Source organism: Acinonyx jubatus, chromosome D1 (genome assembly GCF_027475565.1).
Source record: "Acinonyx jubatus isolate Ajub_Pintada_27869175 chromosome D1, VMU_Ajub_asm_v1.0, whole genome shotgun sequence".
NCBI classification, from domain to species: domain Eukaryota; kingdom Metazoa; phylum Chordata; class Mammalia; order Carnivora; family Felidae; genus Acinonyx; species Acinonyx jubatus.
The window spans coordinates 29,411,525-29,431,538 of NC_069390.1; the positions used below are offsets into that span (position 1 = coordinate 29,411,525).

Consider the following 20,014-nt stretch of genomic DNA (forward strand, 5'->3'; position numbering starts at 1 on the left):
AGAACAGGATTTAAAAAATGTATTCTGCAAAATCACCACCCAAAATTACAAGGCTGTGGAAACAATAGTGTTGAGGAAGACCATTCAAAATCTATGCACCTTTAAAACCAGAATACCAACTTAAATAATAATTAACCTAGGGGATACTGTAAACAGCCTGGGTAGGTGTCTCAGAGTGATGCTTCAGAGGATATTAAAGCTGCACAAAAACAATAGAGTGTGAGAAAATGCAGATGGACGTCAACTGGAGGTTTGGGGCTTCCTTTAAGGAAGGCACAGGAGGAAGGGAAACTCCCACAGAGTCATGCAAGGAACCCCAGTGCTGCAGGCAAGCTAAAGCATTTTTCTTTCCTGCTAAAGGTCAGAATTCTACTCCTTCACTGTTGGCCTCCTTTGCCTAGGAAAAAGCACATATTTACCAACCAAACTTCTATATTGTATTGATATCATTGCCTATTTACTAATCATATATAAACTATTTGGTATTATATAAGCACATAACAGTGGGAGAACACAGGTAGATAGTGTCAGATTTTGATAGACCTCATTCCCCCTAACATTTCCCAACTTTTTGTTCTCTTACCTTCTTTGGCTTCATTATTCCATTATGGTGAACAGAGAAGTGAGTCTCCCTCTTGAGGGAGATCCTCAGTCTGTTAGGACCTATTATTCCAATAACCAAACTCTGCTCCTGCGTGGATCCTTCCAGATCATGGTGGGTAGTATGAAATTTACCCTAGAAGATTCTGAAATGAGTTAAAATATAATTAAATTGGGGCGCCTGGGTGGCGCAGTCGGTTAAGCATCCGACTTCAGCCAGGTCACGATCTCGCTGTCCGTGAGTACGAGCCCCGCGTCGGGCTCTGGGCTGATGGCTCAGAGCCTGGAGCCTGTTTCCGATTCTGTGTCTCCCTCTCTCTCTGCCCCTCCCCCGTTCATGCTCTGTCTCTCTCTGTCCCAAAAATTAAAAAAAAAAAAAAAGTTGAAAAAAAAAAAGAAAAAAATATATAATTAAATTGACTCCAAGTCTGTGTTATTGAGCATTGAATGTTCACTTCCTGTTCCATTTCCCACCCCAAATTATACCAGTTACACCACCCAAAATGATTATGTATTTATTCTCTGACATGTTTTTCAGAAATTGTACAATGCAATGAACTCAAATGACAGGATTAATGTATTTTAATCACAAAACTCCAAACACATATCCTGAACTTGAATGTTAATTCTTGCCCATTATGAAATTTTTGTGAAGTTAAATTCAAAGAATAAAATTCCAAAGAAATGAAAATCCCAAAATTTTATATTTATAGGGAAGTGAATTCCCAAATCAAATAATCTTACCTTTGTGAGTTAAAATCCAATAAAAGTTCCAACTCCACAAGTTAAAATTCAAAGAAATAAAAGTCCGTAATTTTTATTCTTCCCAGTGTCAGCCAGATGGCTTTTAGATGCCTAGTTTGAGCTGGAATTCCTCCAGCAGCTACCTTCTGGGCCCCCGTGGTGGGCATCATCCCTCAGGACTTGAGAAGTTGGAATGAGCTTATACCAACTTTCTCATGTGCCCTAATTCCAGTTGAATCAAGAGATGATCACAACATCAGCCCCATATCCAGGACATTCAGAACAGAAGCCAATCCCCAGTTTCTAATGTGGCTATTCCAAGCAAAATGATGTTTCCAGGTAACTATTTTGGCATGATCCAGACCATCTGACTGTTGCCAAAGAGCATCACAGAAACTAAGTGAAGGAAGGCAAAGAAGAGAAAGCATTCCTCATGTCAGTCATTCCAACATGCCAGTCAATTTACGCTGTTGATCAGGGTCTGTGACATATGCTATAACTTGTTGGGAAGCAGTCTCTCATCAAGGCATTAATTATAGCATTATGTATTTATAATATTTTGAAGAAAAAATTGACCAGTGATTTCTAAAAAAACTCTGCATAAGAGTTGATGAAGTGCTCTGAATTTGGAGCCAGAGTTCAAACTCCAGTTACACCACCTATTGTATGAACTGAGACAAGTTAATTAGTTTCTTTGAGAGTTAGTTTCTTCATCTACAAAATAAGGATGAAATTACTTGCCTTAATAGGTTATTGCAAGGAGTAAGTGAATTATATGTGAAGTCCTTAGAACAAGTACCTGACACTTGGTAAGGATTATATAACATTTTTTTTGAGATTTTATTTTTAAGTAATCTCTGTACTAAACATGGGGCTCAAACTCACAACCACAAGATCAAGAGTCATATGCTCCACAACTGAGCCAGGCAGGTGCCCCAACATTATAGAATACTTTATCATCATTGCTGTTATTATTATCCTCAAAGGGGATATTCTTACATTCTTTTGCAACATTTGGAAATTTACGTTGGTGGCAGCCCCAAGACTTATTTGAGATGTTGTTATTTGCCTTTGTAAAGTTTTCCAAGCACCTTAATGGTCTTTTCCCTCTGAGTCACATATTTCTGAACCCCATGCTGAACTGAGGGTAGGCCCTCTCTGGTGGCAAAGCATCCGTCTTGCCTCGGGAACAGTAATTTCAATCCTGGGTCACAGTGGCTACTGCAATGGCTTCTGGCTATGGAACTGTTTAAGCCCAAGACACCTACTTCCTGATCACAGCTTCTCCCTTATGTTCACTTTAGTTCCATTACAGAATAACTTCACTCCATGGATTTCTGAACAGAAGTGGCTGTTTATGTTTCCGAGCCTCACGGTCTTTGGTGCTCAGTGAAGAATAGCACTGATGTCATTTCCTCCTGTAGACATGGTCTTTCCTCAGTTTTTGAATGCTCTTAGGCTTGAGTTAACATTTCTGTTCTCTTTTTCTACAACATTTAGAATTTGCCTCTGCTGTACTCCTGTTCCTTTCAGAAAGGTTCCCTTCTCTAACAGGCTTGGGCTGCATTCTTTGTGGTTGTTGAGTTCTTTCTTTTCTTTTCCTTTTGAGTTCATACTTGTGTTTTTTTCTAACATATCCCTGTAAATATTTTTCTTGCAGGGTCTCTCATAGTGAGAGATATGATATCAGTTAGTTCCGGGGTGCCTGGGTGGCTCAGGCGGTTGAGCATCCGACTTCAGCTCAGGTCATGATCTCACAGTCCGTGGGTTCGAGCCCCGCGTCGGGCTCTGGGCTGACGACTCAGAGCCTGGAGCCTGCTTTATATTCTGTGTCTCCCTCTCTCTCTGCCCCTCCCCCTGCTCATGCTCTATCTCTGTCTCTCAAAAATGAATAAATATTTTAAAAAAAAATAAGTTCCAAGTTTGTCAATATCATCTTTTGTTCAAACCGGTCCTACCCATTTTCACCTCCCTGAATTAAATAATCCCACCCAGGATGTATTTTCCCACTGGTTAACATCTAATTTAGATCTGACTTCTTTTTTTTTTTTTTGTAATGTTTATTTTATTTTTGAGACAGAGAGAGACAGAGCATGAGCAGGGGAGGGGCACAGAGAGAGAGAGACAGAGAATCCGAAGCAGGCTCCAGGCTCTGAGCTGTCAGCACAGAGCCCGATGTGGGGCTCGAACCCACAAACCATGAGATCATGACCTGAGCTGAAGTCAGATGCTCAACCGACTGAGCCACCCAGGTGCCCCTAGATCTGACGTCTTTATCTATTATTGCTGTGCCTGGATCTTCTGTAACATAATTTGTCTTCCCTTTTCCTTAATCTTAAACCCAGAAATTTGGTGGTGGGGGTCGGGGGAGGATGCACTAAATACATTTTTTGAGTATTTGATGTTAATCTTCCTAGTATTCCTCTCTCTAATTTGCTCAGATTTCATGTGCACATTTTGTATAACTGTCACATCCTCAAAAGAGATTCTCCAAATTGCTTTTACTATTAATTTATCTGTAAAATAAATGTCACCTCTTCACAGTATTTGGATTCTGCCTCCTTTGGGGGATTGTTCTGAGTTTGCCCTGTGAGATCTTTATTTCTCTCTTAGGTTTTACTGGACTCCAGTTACTGTTTGTGATTTTGTAACAATTGAAATATTTTCCCTTTTGTAATAAACTCTTTAAGAGTAGTTAGCCTTGATACCCTCATATCTGGCCTTCAAGATTTCAGTTGTCTTTTCGTATCTTTTAAAAATGTATGTTCAAATCAGATATTTACCTTTATTCTAAGATCTCTTTCCTCCTCCAGCTAAACAAACCCGTCTTGTTTATTTTCATGCATATACTGCTTTATTTTGATCATAAGGTTGAAGCATCTTTTGAAACCACTTTAGGGGCACCTGGCTAACTCAGTTGGTAGAACATACATCTCTTTATTTCTGGGTCCTAAATTCTAGCTCCACACTGGGCATGGAGCCTATATAAAACCACTTTACTTTCTCCTTGATTCCTTTAGCAAACCTTTTTCTTAGATTTCTTAGATTTCTTAGATTTCTTAGATTTTATAATAAATCTACCACCTTTCTATAGGGGAAGCCACAATTTGGGTTTCTGAAACTTAGAACGTAAATGTTCATAATTTATCAGAATACAATTTCCCAGGTCAATCGATGAGTAAAGGAATCTCACCTCCCCCACTTTTTCCCAGATCATTATATAATCTACAAATGCATTTTTATTTATGTTAAATGCATTGTATCTTTGACCTAAATTGAATTTAAAGACAACAAAAGCCCCCAAACTTTTACTAACAATTTGCCCTAAACTGCTTCTTCCTTGTCCTGTACTTGTACTGCTGATTTTATAACTATGTGAACAGAATATTATACATTGATTCCTATTAAATTTCTACTTTCAAGGTTTTTATTTAGTAGTTTAGCCTTGCAAGATCTTTCAGATATTTAAACTGTAACCCAGGGATTAACAATTTCTTCTGTCTTTGTTTTCACTTGTAAATGTGATCTGAATACCAATTTTATCACTGTCTAAATTATTGATAATTTTTTTAATGTTATTCATTTTGAGAGAGATAGAGACAGAGCTCAAGCAGGGGAGGGACAGAGAGAGAGGGAGACACAGAATCCAAAGCAGGTTCCAGGTTCTGAGCTGTCAGCACAGAGCCCAATGTGGGACTCGAACCCACGAACCGTGAGATAATGACCTGAGCCAAAGTCAGATGCTTAACTGACTGAGCCACCCATGTGCCCCAATTATTGCTAATTAAAAAAAAATGTTGACTATGACATGAAGGGACAGAGACCTCTATTATGTTATCAAAGTCCCTGTCTCTGATTTACAGTAATCTTCCATGGATATGGCTGTTTGTTTAGCTATGAATCTACAAGCTCACCAATCTCTCTGGTAGCACTATTTTAAAAAGTAATTTTAGGGGGTGCCTCTCTGGCTCAATTGGTAGAACATGTGACTCTTGGTCTCAGAGTGGTAAGTTGAAGCCCCACATTGGGTATAGAGATTACTTAAAAATAAAATATTTTTGAAAAGTGATTTTAGCCTATTATAACTTGTCATACTCAACCCAAGCTTAAATCTTTATAATGGCCTGAAGGACCTTTATGATTTGGTCCCTACCCAACTTGGAGAAGTTCTTCACATCATACTACTGACTTCTTCATCACTGCACTCAAGTCACCTTATTTTTTCATTTCTGTTCCTCATTTTATTCTTCTTCATGCCCTAGTACCTTGCCATATAATGTTTTCCCTACTTGGATTTTTTCTCTCACCCTATCCGACTTGCAAGCAGTTGCCTACTCATCTTAAGGTCTTATGTTAAATATTTCTTCTTCTGAAATGCTTCCCTGACATTGCCTTGCTCTGATGCTATTTTCCTCCCTTGTCTAGGGCAGGTATCCCTGTTATACTAATAGCACCCTGTATATAGTAATTGTGACAATTGTACTTCATAAAACTGCTTGGGGAATTATTTGTTTAATATCTGTCTCTCCACTAGACTGTAAGCTCCATGTATATAGAGATTTTGTAGTCTTGTCTCTATTCCCATGTTTAATTCAGGGCTAAAGAATGTAGAGCAGATATCATAAAATAGTATAAAATTTCGGGTTGCTGCCCTTGTCTAGAAGCATTGTACTCAAATTCCTTTTAATGTGAGTGAAAAATTCAGGACACTGAGGAGGAGTCTAGTCAAATGCTCCCTTCTCTATGCCCCAAAAATGCCTAGTACTACCCATTTGTGGCTAGTACTACAGTTTCTGTTCTGCTAAATGTGGAATTTTGCAATGGTCCAGATGGTTTGGGCTCTGTAAGTGGCATTGCTTTCTTAGCTAGGAGTGAGTAACTCAGAAGGGTATATATGTAACCTACAGCCTTCAGTCAAGCCCCATAAAGGGACAGCTGTGTGTTTGTGCGTGCAGGTGTGCATGTGTGCATTTGTGTATGTGTGTTCATTCTCATTCCTTTTATTATTTTCCCCAGGAAAGAAACGGGGATCCAAGGCAGCATCTACTCATAACTTTCTTTTGCCTTGTTTTGGATACTACATGACATACTTCTCTATAATTTTTAAATGGAAGCATTAAAGGAAAGCGATTATTTCTAAACAGGGGATCTAACCAGGAGATTTGTAGACATTATATGTTCTCCTACTTTGTTGCAGCTATACCCAGTTACCTTAGAAGAGACATGCAGATTTAGCAGTGGTCCTTGCTTAAGGATAATAGATGGTAGCTGTAGTCTATTGGGACCTACTTCCCACTGGAAGAAATGATAATTATATGCTGGTGTTAGAGATGTCAAGCCCCATGTAAAGAATTTCCCCAAGAGTCTTCCTGTTTGCCCCAAGAATCTCCCTGTCTGTTCATTAAATACTTATTTAATACATTAAATAAGTTCTCACGATTACTATTTACTTTTCTAAGAGTTCAAAAACTGTTCATCTTATAATCTCTTCTAGAACTTTTCAGGGAATTAAGATCAAACTTATGGCTAAAATATCTTCTTTAAAATTAAATACATTGTCTCTTTTCAATCCTTGGGTCCCAGTCCTATTTACCTTTATTTCTCATATTTTATGAAATGTAAAGCTTCAGACCTCTTGCTGAAGAGGGATGCCAAATGCTAATAGTTGTGAATCAGCCCTTAAATCTCTCTAAGGTGCATTAGAATATATGAAGGCAGCCAGTTAAAAGCCCTTTTGTGTGGGAAATATGCCTCTCAGGAGGTGTCTTCTGACTTCCCTTGGGACCTGTGCACCCTGTGACTTTGCCTTGGTTCCAAGGTTTCTTATACATGGCCCTCAGTGTTTCCTAATGACCTCCAAGCATCAGAGTTGGGCTTCTCTTGTTGCTTGGACAAAAACAGAAGGTAATCACTGACTTATAATTCTACTATTGATCTATAGAGAATATTAAGAATTTTTAATGGCTTGACTTAAAGAAAAGGCTTTTTTTGGTGGCAGTTGGAGAACTCCCTTTATAATTGGATCACTTCCATCTTTTATTAAATGTGTGAATGCAGAATTGTGTGATGTGAGCATTCACAAAGCAGTCTAATCTGCTCATAGACTCTTTAATATCTGTCAGAAATTCCCTTTTGAAGTCCTTAAAACATAGACTGTTTTTTATATTCATGAAGATATGATCATCACTCCTAGGTTTTGTTGGGCTAAATTTGCTTCAGTATTTATGTAATGTTTTAGCCAAATCCTTGCTCTTTCCATCTTGTTGGGTTTGTCTTTCTAGCTTTCATTTTTTATCTATTTCTGAGTCTTTGAACCAAAAATCTTAGCCTGACTCTAATGACTTGTCAGTGATCCTAGAAATTCATTATTAAAAATATAAGAATAATTACCAATGAACACTAATTGCTTAATTGCTATTATCTGTTATAAAACAATTTTTTTAACAAAGTTCTCCATGTGAAAGAACATGACTCAGTATAGATTTGTTTTCTTCCCCATAAAAGTTTTTAGAATATTAGACAAATTATGCAAAAAGCTAATTATAGCTTTTTACATACATTATATAGTTCTACTATAGTTTACATACATTATATAGTTCTACTTTTGTGAAATGAGCATGGAGAAATAAACATTGAAAGGGAACCCCCCCATTTTAATTGCTGAAACTATAAAGACTTTAGTTTATCACATTTAAACTACAAATTATATATAATAATTAATATATAATATTATTTATATATATATAATCCTAAATAAAATATGTAAATGTAATATATTGACTTAGAATTTTCATCCAAGGAGACCAAAACAGCTTTATCCACATTATCTGATTCTTGTAGGGCTTTCTGAATTAGGTATGTGTCTGTCAAGTATTATTATTATAATTGCTTTCAAACAAGAAAAAAGAAAAAGAAAGAAAAATTTTTAGATTTGTATTCGTTGATACTTTACAATGTAACAGTAGAATTTTGAAATATTTTTGGGTGCCTGGCTGGCTTAATCAGTAGAGCATTTGACTCTTGACCTCGGGATTGTTAAAGTCAAGTCCCACGTTGGGTGTAGAGATTACTTAAAAATAAAATCTTAAAAAAAAAAAAAGAAACATTTTACAATTAGGTTGCTTTTAATGGTACTTACACATTAAGTGCTTTGTATATTTGATTGTGTTTCTAAGTTTTACTGTGTTTTCTATTATATCTTTTCCTAATGGGTCAAAAGTTAATTGGTGCCTCAGTTAGCACCATTTAGGTTAAGCTTTTCTCAGCAATAATAAAAATAAAAAATAATAATGTAAAAAGGTATCAGTTGTTACAGCAAACAATTATATAATGACCTTTCTAAAGGCCTTTACTGCTAATTTTTGTTGGTTTCACTTAAGTTCCATGTTTTGCATTTTCCAAAACTAAGATGACACCTCAAATTTTTATACAGAGCTTTAAAGTTTGCAGAAGCAGGTCATATATATTCAATTACTATGTATTGGTATAGGCCATAGCCACACAAAATAGATTAGATACAGTTTATTCTCAATATTTAAGTAAACTTAAAGTTATACTTATATCAGTTCAAGCAAGTTATGTTACGTTATTACTAAATATCAGATATTTAAGATACTCAAGGAACTGAGTTCACAAAATAACTTGTATTTTTAAAGACCCACACAGTATTATTTTTGTTGAGGGGGAGGGCAAGACACAATAGAATGCCAGCTTATTTCTACTTGTATAAACCAAGTTATTTAAATAAATGAGTTGTGTATGCTGACCTGTTCTACCAATGTGCTACTGGGACGTATGAAAAAAAGATGTGCATGGTGGTGGCAGTAGAAAGAGGCATAAAGCGTATTGGAAAACTACCAAATGTCCCCTGCAAATGGGCCCTATTCAGAATCAGTAAGCGTATGATGAGTGAAGTGGTTTTGAATATCGCCTTTAGATTCCATGCTGTTACAAGGCCAGCCCTGAACATGGCAACTCTTATTTCCACACACAGTACCTCTTCACTCTCAATTTAACCCCAAAATCTGATGAACCCATTACTCCATACTTGATTTCATGGAACAAGGAGTAGATATAGTTACAAATGATCAATCACAAGCCGTGAACCAAAGCAGCAAGGCATTAACAATTCACACCATTTCGGTCCACTTGCTCAAGCAGAAGATGTGCCAGCATATTTAATGCACAGCTACTTCGTTCAGTTTAAGAAAAGACATGACTCAGGATGCATTTTCAGAACAGAAGAGACCTAAGATTTCATACTTTCTAAGCCCCAATGTCAACGTTCATCCACACATCAGCAATTAAAATAACCAGGTGTTCTGTAAAGGTCACAATGTCTAAATTAAATTTTACTCAGGTAAAAACAATATGACCTATGAAATTCTTCCCCCCAATGCATCACTATTCTGTTTGATCCTATCATACAAATCAATGTCTCTTACAGCAGTATTATAACACTGTAGACCCCACAGGCAATATGCCGTCAGTTTAATAGGATCACTGAAAAACTAAAGCAGCTGTGAAAGATTGCTCTAAGTATAGCAATCGTGTGCTTGTCATTTTGTTCAGTGGAGGAAGCGTCCAAATTTGGGTAGGCATCGGTATTTAAGAATATGACTGCTAAATCTTTTCACATAAGTACCTTAGGGACAATAACATTTGACATATAGCATATAAACAAAAGTACGCAGCAGCTGTTAGTTTAGTTTTGTTTGAATAAGAATATACTGACATAAATCAAGCAACACTGGAGACAGTATGCTTTACATCATTCAATCTTCCCAGCAGACCATGCTTTTGAGTGGCATCTGCTGGTTGTTCTGAGACCGGGAGCTTTTCAACTATTACCTAGAGCTGGATGCAGAGCATTAAAATACACACATACCTTGGCACTAACTCACACTCCCTCCAGGCATACACCCTGGATGGGAGACAGTCAAATCTTAGTATCTTTAAAGAGCTCACTTTGTTTCATCCAAAAAAGACTTTTTAGATAAACTTCATTTTAAAAATAAATTCCAACTGAATTGGTAGGAAATTTCCTAATGATGCCCTGCTAACAATAGCTGAGTATTTTAAGACTGAGATCTGAAACTTGCTGCCAAAGAGCACATAGAAGTTTCTTTATAGGTAATTATGCTCTGGGCAGTGCTCTTTTTTTTTTCATAGTCTCATGTACTCTGACTGAAATGTGAAAATTACAGTATTATGTAAATTATGATTCTGAATATTTAATTGGCATGAATTTTAATTTTTAATTCACAGCAGGTTATTAAAGCCTTTGATTATTTCTAGTACTTTTTGAAAATATATTAATTAAAAAATCCTCTTTTTAGCTTTCCATAGTAGATTCAAATGAGTATACAAAGCGTCTCTTTTAATGTAAGATGTTGCTTTTGGAAAGAGATCTATATTCTCTAGGTATAGAACTTCACAGACATTCCAGTCTATTTCTACTTGGTAAGTTCCATCAGCTTTGTGGTTTCTCTTTAGAGAGATATTTGTCTCCTTGTCAGAAATCCTTGTACTGCCCCCATGGTGAATCCAAATAAGTTCAAGCTTCTTATCAGTGATGAAGTGATTTTAATATAAGGTCCTCTTGAAGATGGAATAGCTTATTTCTATATGAATAGCATTTGAACTCATTGTATATGGTGTATCTTAGAGGATATCATCTTTATTATTTATAATAGCTATTTTGATCTTAACTAATATTTTTGCTGTGTTACATAAGTTTTATGGTGTGCTTTTTCCCATAGTAACATGATTTATGGCATGGTAGGATAATGCACATGAGGCTTTTCCAAGACTTTTTAAATACCCACCTCTGGCCTTCTCCTGGCTTATTAATGCTTCATTGCCAAATTGTATCATTTTCTTTTGTATTTACTTTCCTTCTTAGTCTTCAAGGTCGTTTGATAAGGAAAATTAAGGCAAAACAATTGTACATATTCTAAATGTGTTTCAAAATTCTGGGATATTAATACTTATTAAATTTTGATCAAATTTTCATTTGGTCATAGAAAGTTACAGATTTTAGGTGATTGTGTATAGTTCCTAAAAGACTGTCCACAGTGTATCCAATGTACTATTTATTCATCTGGTAGACATTTATTAAACACTGCTTTTACCAAACTAAAAAATTCTATGGCCTCAGAACCCTAAAGCATTTGTGATATACCGGAGGATGGGAGTGGGAGTGGAGAAGATAAGGATTAATTCAAATCAGTCAGTGGAAAATAAAATTATAAACAATGCTCTGGGAAACATAGAGGAGGGAGCAGTTAATTCTGCCTAAATAACATGGGATGTTTTGCCAAAGAAGGTAACATTTGATATGAACCTTGAAGGACAAGAATATATTAACAAGTGGAAAAAAGGAGGAAGAAATGCAAGGGAAGTGGAATGGCGTGAGTAAGAAAAGTATCAATTGTTAGATATGAAATTAAAATAGCTACTATGTTTAATCATATGATCGATTTACCCGTGATGCTCAATATTAACTCTACCCAATGAAGTTACTTCTTTTGGTCACATGGCCTATTTACTTAGCATCCTCAATCTTAACTCCAAACACAATGAGACTGTTGGATTCATCTCAGTTTTCCCTGCAGTCATAACTTGAGAATAAACAAAATGGATAAAAAGCTATCAACCTCATAACTGCACCTCTGCAGTGGTGGTAATGATCCCAATGGAATGATCACATTTGACTGATCTATGCTTATTGACAAATTTAATGAATGATTAATTTCCAAACCACTTATCTAATAAAAGTGTTGAGGCCCTATTTAATGAAAATACTGAGATACAGGAAAGCGAAACTCTTGTTGCAACTATGTAAATAGGAGCAAATAGGTAGAACACCTGTAATTAAGGCCTCAAACCTAAGACAAAATGCTGTGTGTAGCTCTACACAGAAATATTAAAGGAATATAGGAAGATAGCAGCCAGGTAACCTTTCTGAGGCAATATTTATGAGTAGTAGTTTGAAGGAGAAACTCGTGGTTTATGCACAAAATAATACCTTGGAGTTCATTCACTGGGAGAGACTTATTTTTTCATTGAGTATCTCTCATGGGCCTTGTTAGCTCATAGCAACATCTAGGTTTATGCTCTTTCCAAGGTTGAAAAGTGTCTATTGTCCTCTCTAAATAATTGCCTTTGTTTTTTGCACCACATCTTTATGCAATAGTCTTCTTTAATAGAATGCACTTTGCTTCAGAAACTGAGTGAAAAAGAACTCTACATAAAAGAAAACCATTGGTTAAGAACACTTATGAGTTGTCTTTGGTATAGAATATTAAGAATATCCACCAAAATCCTTAAAAAATAATTCACACGTTAAAAAAAATCTATGGTTGGGGGTGAAAAGCCAACTGACTTATTTTTAATCAAATTTTCTACTATATTTCAAAACTATCATTTTAGGTCAAGTCTCCTTTTATATGGGAAGTATTCTAACTGATTAATAAATTTAATTTTTTAAATAGATTAGGCTTATATTTATACTTCCTTTCTCAGTACTTAGGGCGTATCATTTTCTTATGTTTTCTGTACCTTCCTAGTTAGTGGAAACATTGTTTGTTCTTGGAGTGTGCTTTGTCTTCCTTTTCAAGAAGATCATCAAAGTTACTAGTTTGCAGCTTCCAAAAAGAAAAGAGCCTTCTAATCCCTAGTTCAGAGGCTAACCTTTATTAGCACTCTTGTGGTTATAATGAGGACCCTGCCTCCAGCAGGGAGATTCTGGAATACTGAACAGATTATTCAACAAGTTCAGAGCAGATTCTGAAGTCTCTTATAAAACCTGCTTGTGAATACTGCTTTCTTTGCTTTGCTATTTCTGGTTTCCATAGTATTCCTAATTACATAAATCATGTGGAGCATGGGAGCTATTTTCTATCCTATATCAATTCTGACACTGCTTGCATTTTGGTATAATTTTTTTTCCCTAAACTTTACCTTTTTTTTCTTAAATTTTTATTTAAGAGGGCACAAACCTGCAAAAAGTAGAGTTTGTATTAGAAGATCTATGAAATTATACTTTGGAATCCCTTGGGCTGACTTAAAGAATTTGAAAGTTACTTTGTGGCAAGCATGGATGAATAAAACTATAGGACTAGAGTATCTGATAACATGTTCTCAGGTTTAAATTCAAGATTAAATCCAGGATGTAGATCATTCAAGTTTATTACCTACTTCTCAGTTTGCTTTAAATTATTTCAACTTAATAGCTATTTATGTAATGCCTTTCCATATTCAAAAACTGTGGTATGTTCAATAAGTGTACCAAATTAAAAGTTTACAAATTAAAACTCAATACATAATGATGTATGAATGCAGTTAACTGAAAGCACTGATCATTCTTAAACTAGTTTTCTTTAGGAAAAATTATAATCAAGATTGATTTATATTGTGAATTTTTCTTAAAGATTGAAGGGTTGCAATTCTGATATACGTTTATTTTTTATTTTTCATTACTTCATAGTTTATATGATCTTATATTTTGTAAAAGTTTGAGGTATTTGTTACGACAACACTTACAGAGAAAAACAGTTGCTCCGGGGGGATAAACATGGTTTTGATATGTGAATTTTAGGAATTAATTTCTGAGGCTGGGTGAGTGAATTTCATGCACACATCTAAAGATGTCTAAATAGTCACTGGCTCATAATTTTCTTTTAACTTTATAGTAGTTTTAGAAAAGCTTAAGTTCTATTTCCAACCTTCTCCTTAGTGTTGAATACATTAGAAAAATTTAAATTGTGCTATGGTTGAGATTTGCAGAACTTAGTGCCATAAAATGCATAACTTTTTTACTAAGAGCAAAATTCAGCAGAATACCAGTAGCAAAGGCCATTTGCATAACTCAGCGGCTCAGCAGCTCAGCTGAACCTAATTGTAATTCAATTTCCAGATTGCTACGCTAGGCCTCTCTGCATAAAATATGCCACATATAACATAACCAATGGCACGGAGCTAGGAGCTATTTTCTTTGCTGGTGATCTATTTAATTTCTTTTCTAGTAGAAATATGTATCAGAATAAGGTAGCCAAGCCATATAGTTATTTTGTATGTTTATACTATGTCACATGTGTATACTTAAGACCAAGTTAAAAAATGATATCCTTTCATTTTTCTGGGTTCCCAAATGGGTGTAAGATTTTTTTTATTTCTTTATTTCTGGCATTTCAGAGGGAAATTAAATCTTGAAAAATGTTAGCTAGCTGCCATGTTATTTGACTATTTTACACCAGAAAGACTTTATAAGCTAATCGTGTGAAAAAGTGTATAAACATGTCTGTCAAGTCCAGTATAGATGTTGCAATACAGGCCAACAAGTAAATATCTTCTCTCTGTTTACAAAACGCTTGCTGGAATAGCATTCCTAAATCGTTGACTAGCTTATATGCCAGAAACTTAAAAACAAAAAGGTATGATAAAATGCTTGCTTAAGATGCTCCCCTTTATTTTTAAACAGCCTTGCCACCCTGTTTTTATGGGTTATTTAATCAATGGCAGTGAAAAGACTTGAATAGCATGGCTTATGAAGGTGTGGATTATATTTTATGAATAATTTCCAGATGTGATGTTTTAGGTATATAGACTCCTCTATGGGAAGCTATATACAGAAACAACATGGATCTTACAATTTTATCAGGACAATGCGAGTAGATTTCAGCAAGGTTGGTTCCAACTCATCTGTGATAAATGAGAAGATAAGGCAATCAGTGCACACCATGACACTCTGTGCAGCTAGTTAGGCACACTTCAGGACTATTCAGGTGTGCTCACAAAGCTTATGAGTCTTGCATGGGGGGGTGTCTCAATATAAATACATCCTTCATGGTGGCCACTAGTAATGCAGGAATTGCCTCTGTAAGACTTAACCCAGGTCAGATATAAATAATAGATGTTAAGAGTTAGTTCTGGTACTGGGGCTATGTTCCAGACAGTGCATTTCAGTTGGGTCAAAAGAATTTATTTTCCCTTATTTTCTTGCATAGTACCTCTGCTTGAAAAATGCCTGCAAAATTCCATCACACCTTTGCGGGGACCAGTTTGGGTCTCTAAGGGAGAAGGTTTCAGCCCCTCAGGAGCTAAGATGTACATCCAAGGAGTTCTTTTGGCCTTGTACCAACGACTAAAGTCTGCAAAAAAATATTATAAACAGGTGAGTCACCCCTCTTTAAAACTTGCTTTATTCTGTGTTTTAAAATGTACTTGGTTGTATAGAAGCAATGATTGGCATTGTGTCATTAAAAAAAAAAAAAAAACGTGACGTGTATTTTGTGAACTCAGTGCCCGTTAGGGAGCCAAAATGCTTCTTCTGTAATCTCAAAGCCAACAATAATGGGGCTAATTGTATCTGTCTTTTGGTATGGGATGTCATATGTCTCATCTTTTCTTGCTGCATACTGTGCAAAGCGAAGGCAACTCCTTATGTGGAATTTCTATAGACAGTTACTTTAAGCAAGAAAATGAATAGCTCCTAAAGCAGTTGAAGGTTTTAATGTTCAGCTTTCTTTTTTCTTTTCTTTTCTTTTTTTTTTCAGTATGAAATCAGAATTGCTGTTGTAGAAGTTGGGCTAAAATGTAAACCAATCACATTCTGCGAAATGAAATTGTGAATTAATTTCTTGTCAGGACTAACTCACTTCGTTTATGCTTATTTAACCTGTATGTTTATAAAGTAAAGAAATAGAACTAATATATCTGAATCAGTTTAAAATTGGTTTTGTCCTTTAATTTCTAAGTATCCCATCCTATAACTCTGTGTGTGTGTGTGTGTGTGTGTGTGTGTGTGTGTGTGTGTAAAGACTGATTTTTTTTTATAACTACTTATAGGGACTTTGATTTATCCTAAAGTAGAATTCACATTGCAAAGCAGAATGACGATGGCCATTTATAAAATAAAAATGGAGTTACCACATTTTTAGAATCCTCTCTGTACTTGGTCTTAAGAAGTTAAGCATACATTTTACCATGTTAAATAAAGTCTAGGTTTTCCATTTCTAACTATAAGGTTCCATTTTAGAACTGGGCTCATTATCTCAGGCCACAGGCCACTGAAAAATGAATATTTTGAAAGCATTCTGCTATTATTGTGTGTGTGCTGGGGGATGGGAGGTAAGAATGCCATTCGGTCTCAGTGTTCACACAGCACCTCCTGCTGTCTGGTTTGGAAAAGTTCAACTTGTATTGGCTAGAAGAAACTCTTGAACTAAGGTATCCAGAACTAGCAAGAAATCTCTTCCCATGAGAAACTTTTATTCTCAAAATGTGATTGTTTGCTTAGTTAGTTAATTTCAGTGGATCAAGAAATGGGATTAATAATTATCATAGTTAAGGCTGTTTATGATAATAAATATGAAAAATAAAAATCCAAACTTTTAAAAAGTATTCTTTATCAAACCAGTATCATATATAAAAACTGGTAGAAATATGTTTTGTTGTATTTTTGATTCAATTATTTAAACTGAAATATTATTTAACCTTTAAGATACAATTATATTATAAAATGGATTATGACCAGTTTAATTATAATCATTTATTTGGTATTAAGTGATTTGATTCCACCTATTAGTTTAAAATTATTCGATGTTAAAAAAAAATGAGACCATACCCTAGTGCAAGAAAAGCACTGTTTAAATCAAATCTTAAAAAAACGTAAATCATTTTCTAAGTTTTATTAAAAGTGAGGATGTTAGAGATAAGAAACTGCTCAGAAAATAGTTAACAACTTGTTTTTTTTTCCATTATCCTAAACATCTAAAATTGAAATAAGTATATACAGTTGTACTAGAGTGAAAGGAGTTCTGTGTATTGTGAAAAAAGAAAATGTTTTAAGAATTGCTTGCTGCTTTGATATTAAAGATTTCTTTATGACTCAAAATTGATGAAAAATACATTTTGAACAAAATATGAACAATAATTAACATGCTTAGCATCTCTGAGGTTGTCTATATCATCAACATTATGCCAAATTTGGACATATTTCAAGAACCTAGGCTCTTTGCCCTTCCTAACTAAACCTTTTACTTTTGCTAAGTTGTAATAGCTTAAAGCTTTGCATTCAACAGTTTTAATATGATACTTGTCTAGGTTTTATTTTAAGATATAAAAGTGAAGAAAAGGAAATAGAAAATTAATTATTATGCATTTCCATGCAAATTTTTATTTATTTTAGATATGCCCAATTGTATGTATTCTTGAGCCTCTTTTCTTTTGTATTGTAATAATATGATTTAATTTAAAATTATTTGCAGTGTTTAGAAAAGTCACTGTAGTGGTACCATTATCAGGTCATCAGTGTCTAAGTGTTAAGCCTGGCAGTTGCTTTATTTGTGAGTAGGACTTCTTAGCAGATATCCTTCTTAGCATTGATGAACTTTATTTGAACTGCATTTACTTCATTTGACCTTAGGAATAGCCTTTTCTATTTACTTTTATATAAGATTGTGTTGAGGAATCATTAGGTAAAATGGAAATGGATGATGATTCTTATTTGTTTTTAACAAACCTAAACTTGCAGAATTATATGAACTCTCGATATCATTTCTATTCATTTCACTTCTGAGATCATATATAAAAACAGTAATATTGTTTTACTGAGATTCTATCAAAAGATTACAAACTTTAAATTGGATGCTTTGGGATTCCCAAAGGAAATTTCTTTCAAATAAACTGTGATCATAAAGCTTTAAAAGGAAAGTCAGAACTACTGGTTTTATGTTTATAAACATATTCATTTTTCAGTTTTTAACTTTAACTTGGCTATTATAGCATGCAACTGAATTAAGCCCACTACATTAGTGTGGTCTTAAGTCTATACTGATTCATGTATATAAAATGAGATATTATATATAGGACAGCATAAAGTCACTTTGTCTTACATTTATCACATTCATTTCCTTAAAAGTGGAAACATCTTAGAAATTGCTCAGAGCCTAAGCAGAATCTATTTAATTGGTAATCTTTGAAGTAGCATAAATGCATTCCTATGAAATGCAGTTAACACTTTCAGCGACAGGGCCCGTTCATCTCATTAGCATTCTTGTTAAGTAGTGGTGCTGTTGGTGGGGGTGTTGAAGGAGGAATGCCATTGTGTCGAGTTCCAGTGTTTGGGGACAAACACTGCTGTGGAAGGAACGTGTGAAAAGGCCACAGTCCTGTCAGTGAATGAGGAAGGCTGTGCTTTCTGTGTGCTTCAAGCAGGGAAGCTGTCATTCATAGGCCTAACACAGCTAAACAGAGGCCAAAACACAAGCCTGCACTACCTTTTAAAATGATATTAGTGATTTTTAAACATGATCTTCTTTATTTATGATCCTACGTAGAGCTTTTAGTTGCTGTCAGTAAACAAAATATATGTCAGTCTGTTCAGAAACACTGTAGAGATGCATGAAAGTCCATGGAGCTGTGCCAGGAAGCTATATAAATAATGATTTGGAATGACTGATTTTAAGTACAAACATGATCTTTGGGAAACATTCATTACTGGAAATGTCGTCTTAATTTTGATACTTCTTTGAATTTTTCCCCAACCAACAAAATTCCCAGATACTTTTAAATAATGAATGCATTGCACTCTTAAAATAGTTTCAAAAAGAGTTCATAAATATCCAGCTTTAATCATTTAGAGTGGTTCACAGTATAGCTTAACAGTTGTTATAGATTGCATAGTCATTTTTAAAATTCAGACAGAAACAAAGGAAATGAGTATCTAACTATGATATCTTAGCAATCACCATCTTAATTATGAAGAAAATCATAGTCTTTGTGGAATTTAAGATATGAAAAAATTTGAAGGGTTTTTTTGAATTTTACTTCTCATTTTCCATATTTTGGAAAGAAATGATCAACTTTGAAATTAAATTTTTGTTTGTTGATTACTTAAAAACAATAAATAACGAAAATACACCCAAATATTTCTTAAACTCTTCAAGCATTTTCTAAACTTGAAAAAAAAAACCTGACAATTTCTATTTATGTCTGAAGCTAAAGGAAATGTTTTATTTCTATAATTTTCATTTGGAAATATGTACTTGGGCTGTTTGTAATAGACCATTATTTAATGAAGTTTATTGAAAACTATAATTTTCTGCCTAAGTGATTTAAGCTTTTTTTGTATGTGGTCCTTTTAATTATTAATTAAACAAGGTAGTTTTTGAATGCTGTTACATGCTATTTCTATATGTTCTATATTTGATGTCTTGGGTATAAGAATCTCAGACACTGAATTTCTATTTCAGAGATTGGGTTTCACTTTCTAAACTGGAATTGTACTATAACTTTATTTTGCAGGCATGTAATTAGATGAGGAAATGACCATCCAACTATAGCATATATTAGTTTTGCAGTTTAACACTGAAATGTATTTTATTATTACATTAAACTAACCTCTACCAAAGCTCTAGATTTTGTTTAAAAACTTTCCTAAGTTAATGTTGGCCCACTGTACCCACGCTCTTAATCAGTTTGATACTTAGGTAGCAAAGAAATAATAATATAATTCTACTCAGAATAGATTGAGTTCAAAATATACTTGAATTACATTTTGTACTGACAGAATTTGTTGATTGCAAAAAGTATTTTCCAAGAAATGTTAATATTTTAATTCCCCATAAAAGAGGTGTTGAAAGTTTGTCTTTTTCTATCTTGTATC

The 20,014-nt window shown here is 34.7% G+C and overlaps 1 protein-coding gene across 4 annotated transcripts in view; it reads left to right on the forward strand.

Moving 5' to 3' along the window:
* DCDC1 (doublecortin domain containing 1) overlaps nucleotides 1-20,014 on the forward strand; it is a 486,403-nt gene that overhangs the window by 88,034 nt on the left and 378,355 nt on the right. For all 4 annotated transcript variants that reach the window (XM_053203333.1, XM_053203334.1, XM_053203331.1 and 1 more), the window contains one exon: nucleotides 15,354-15,520. In XM_053203333.1, coding sequence (XP_053059308.1) covers nucleotides 15,354-15,520 — 167 coding nt within the window. The remainder of the gene's footprint in view (nucleotides 1-15,353; nucleotides 15,521-20,014) is intronic.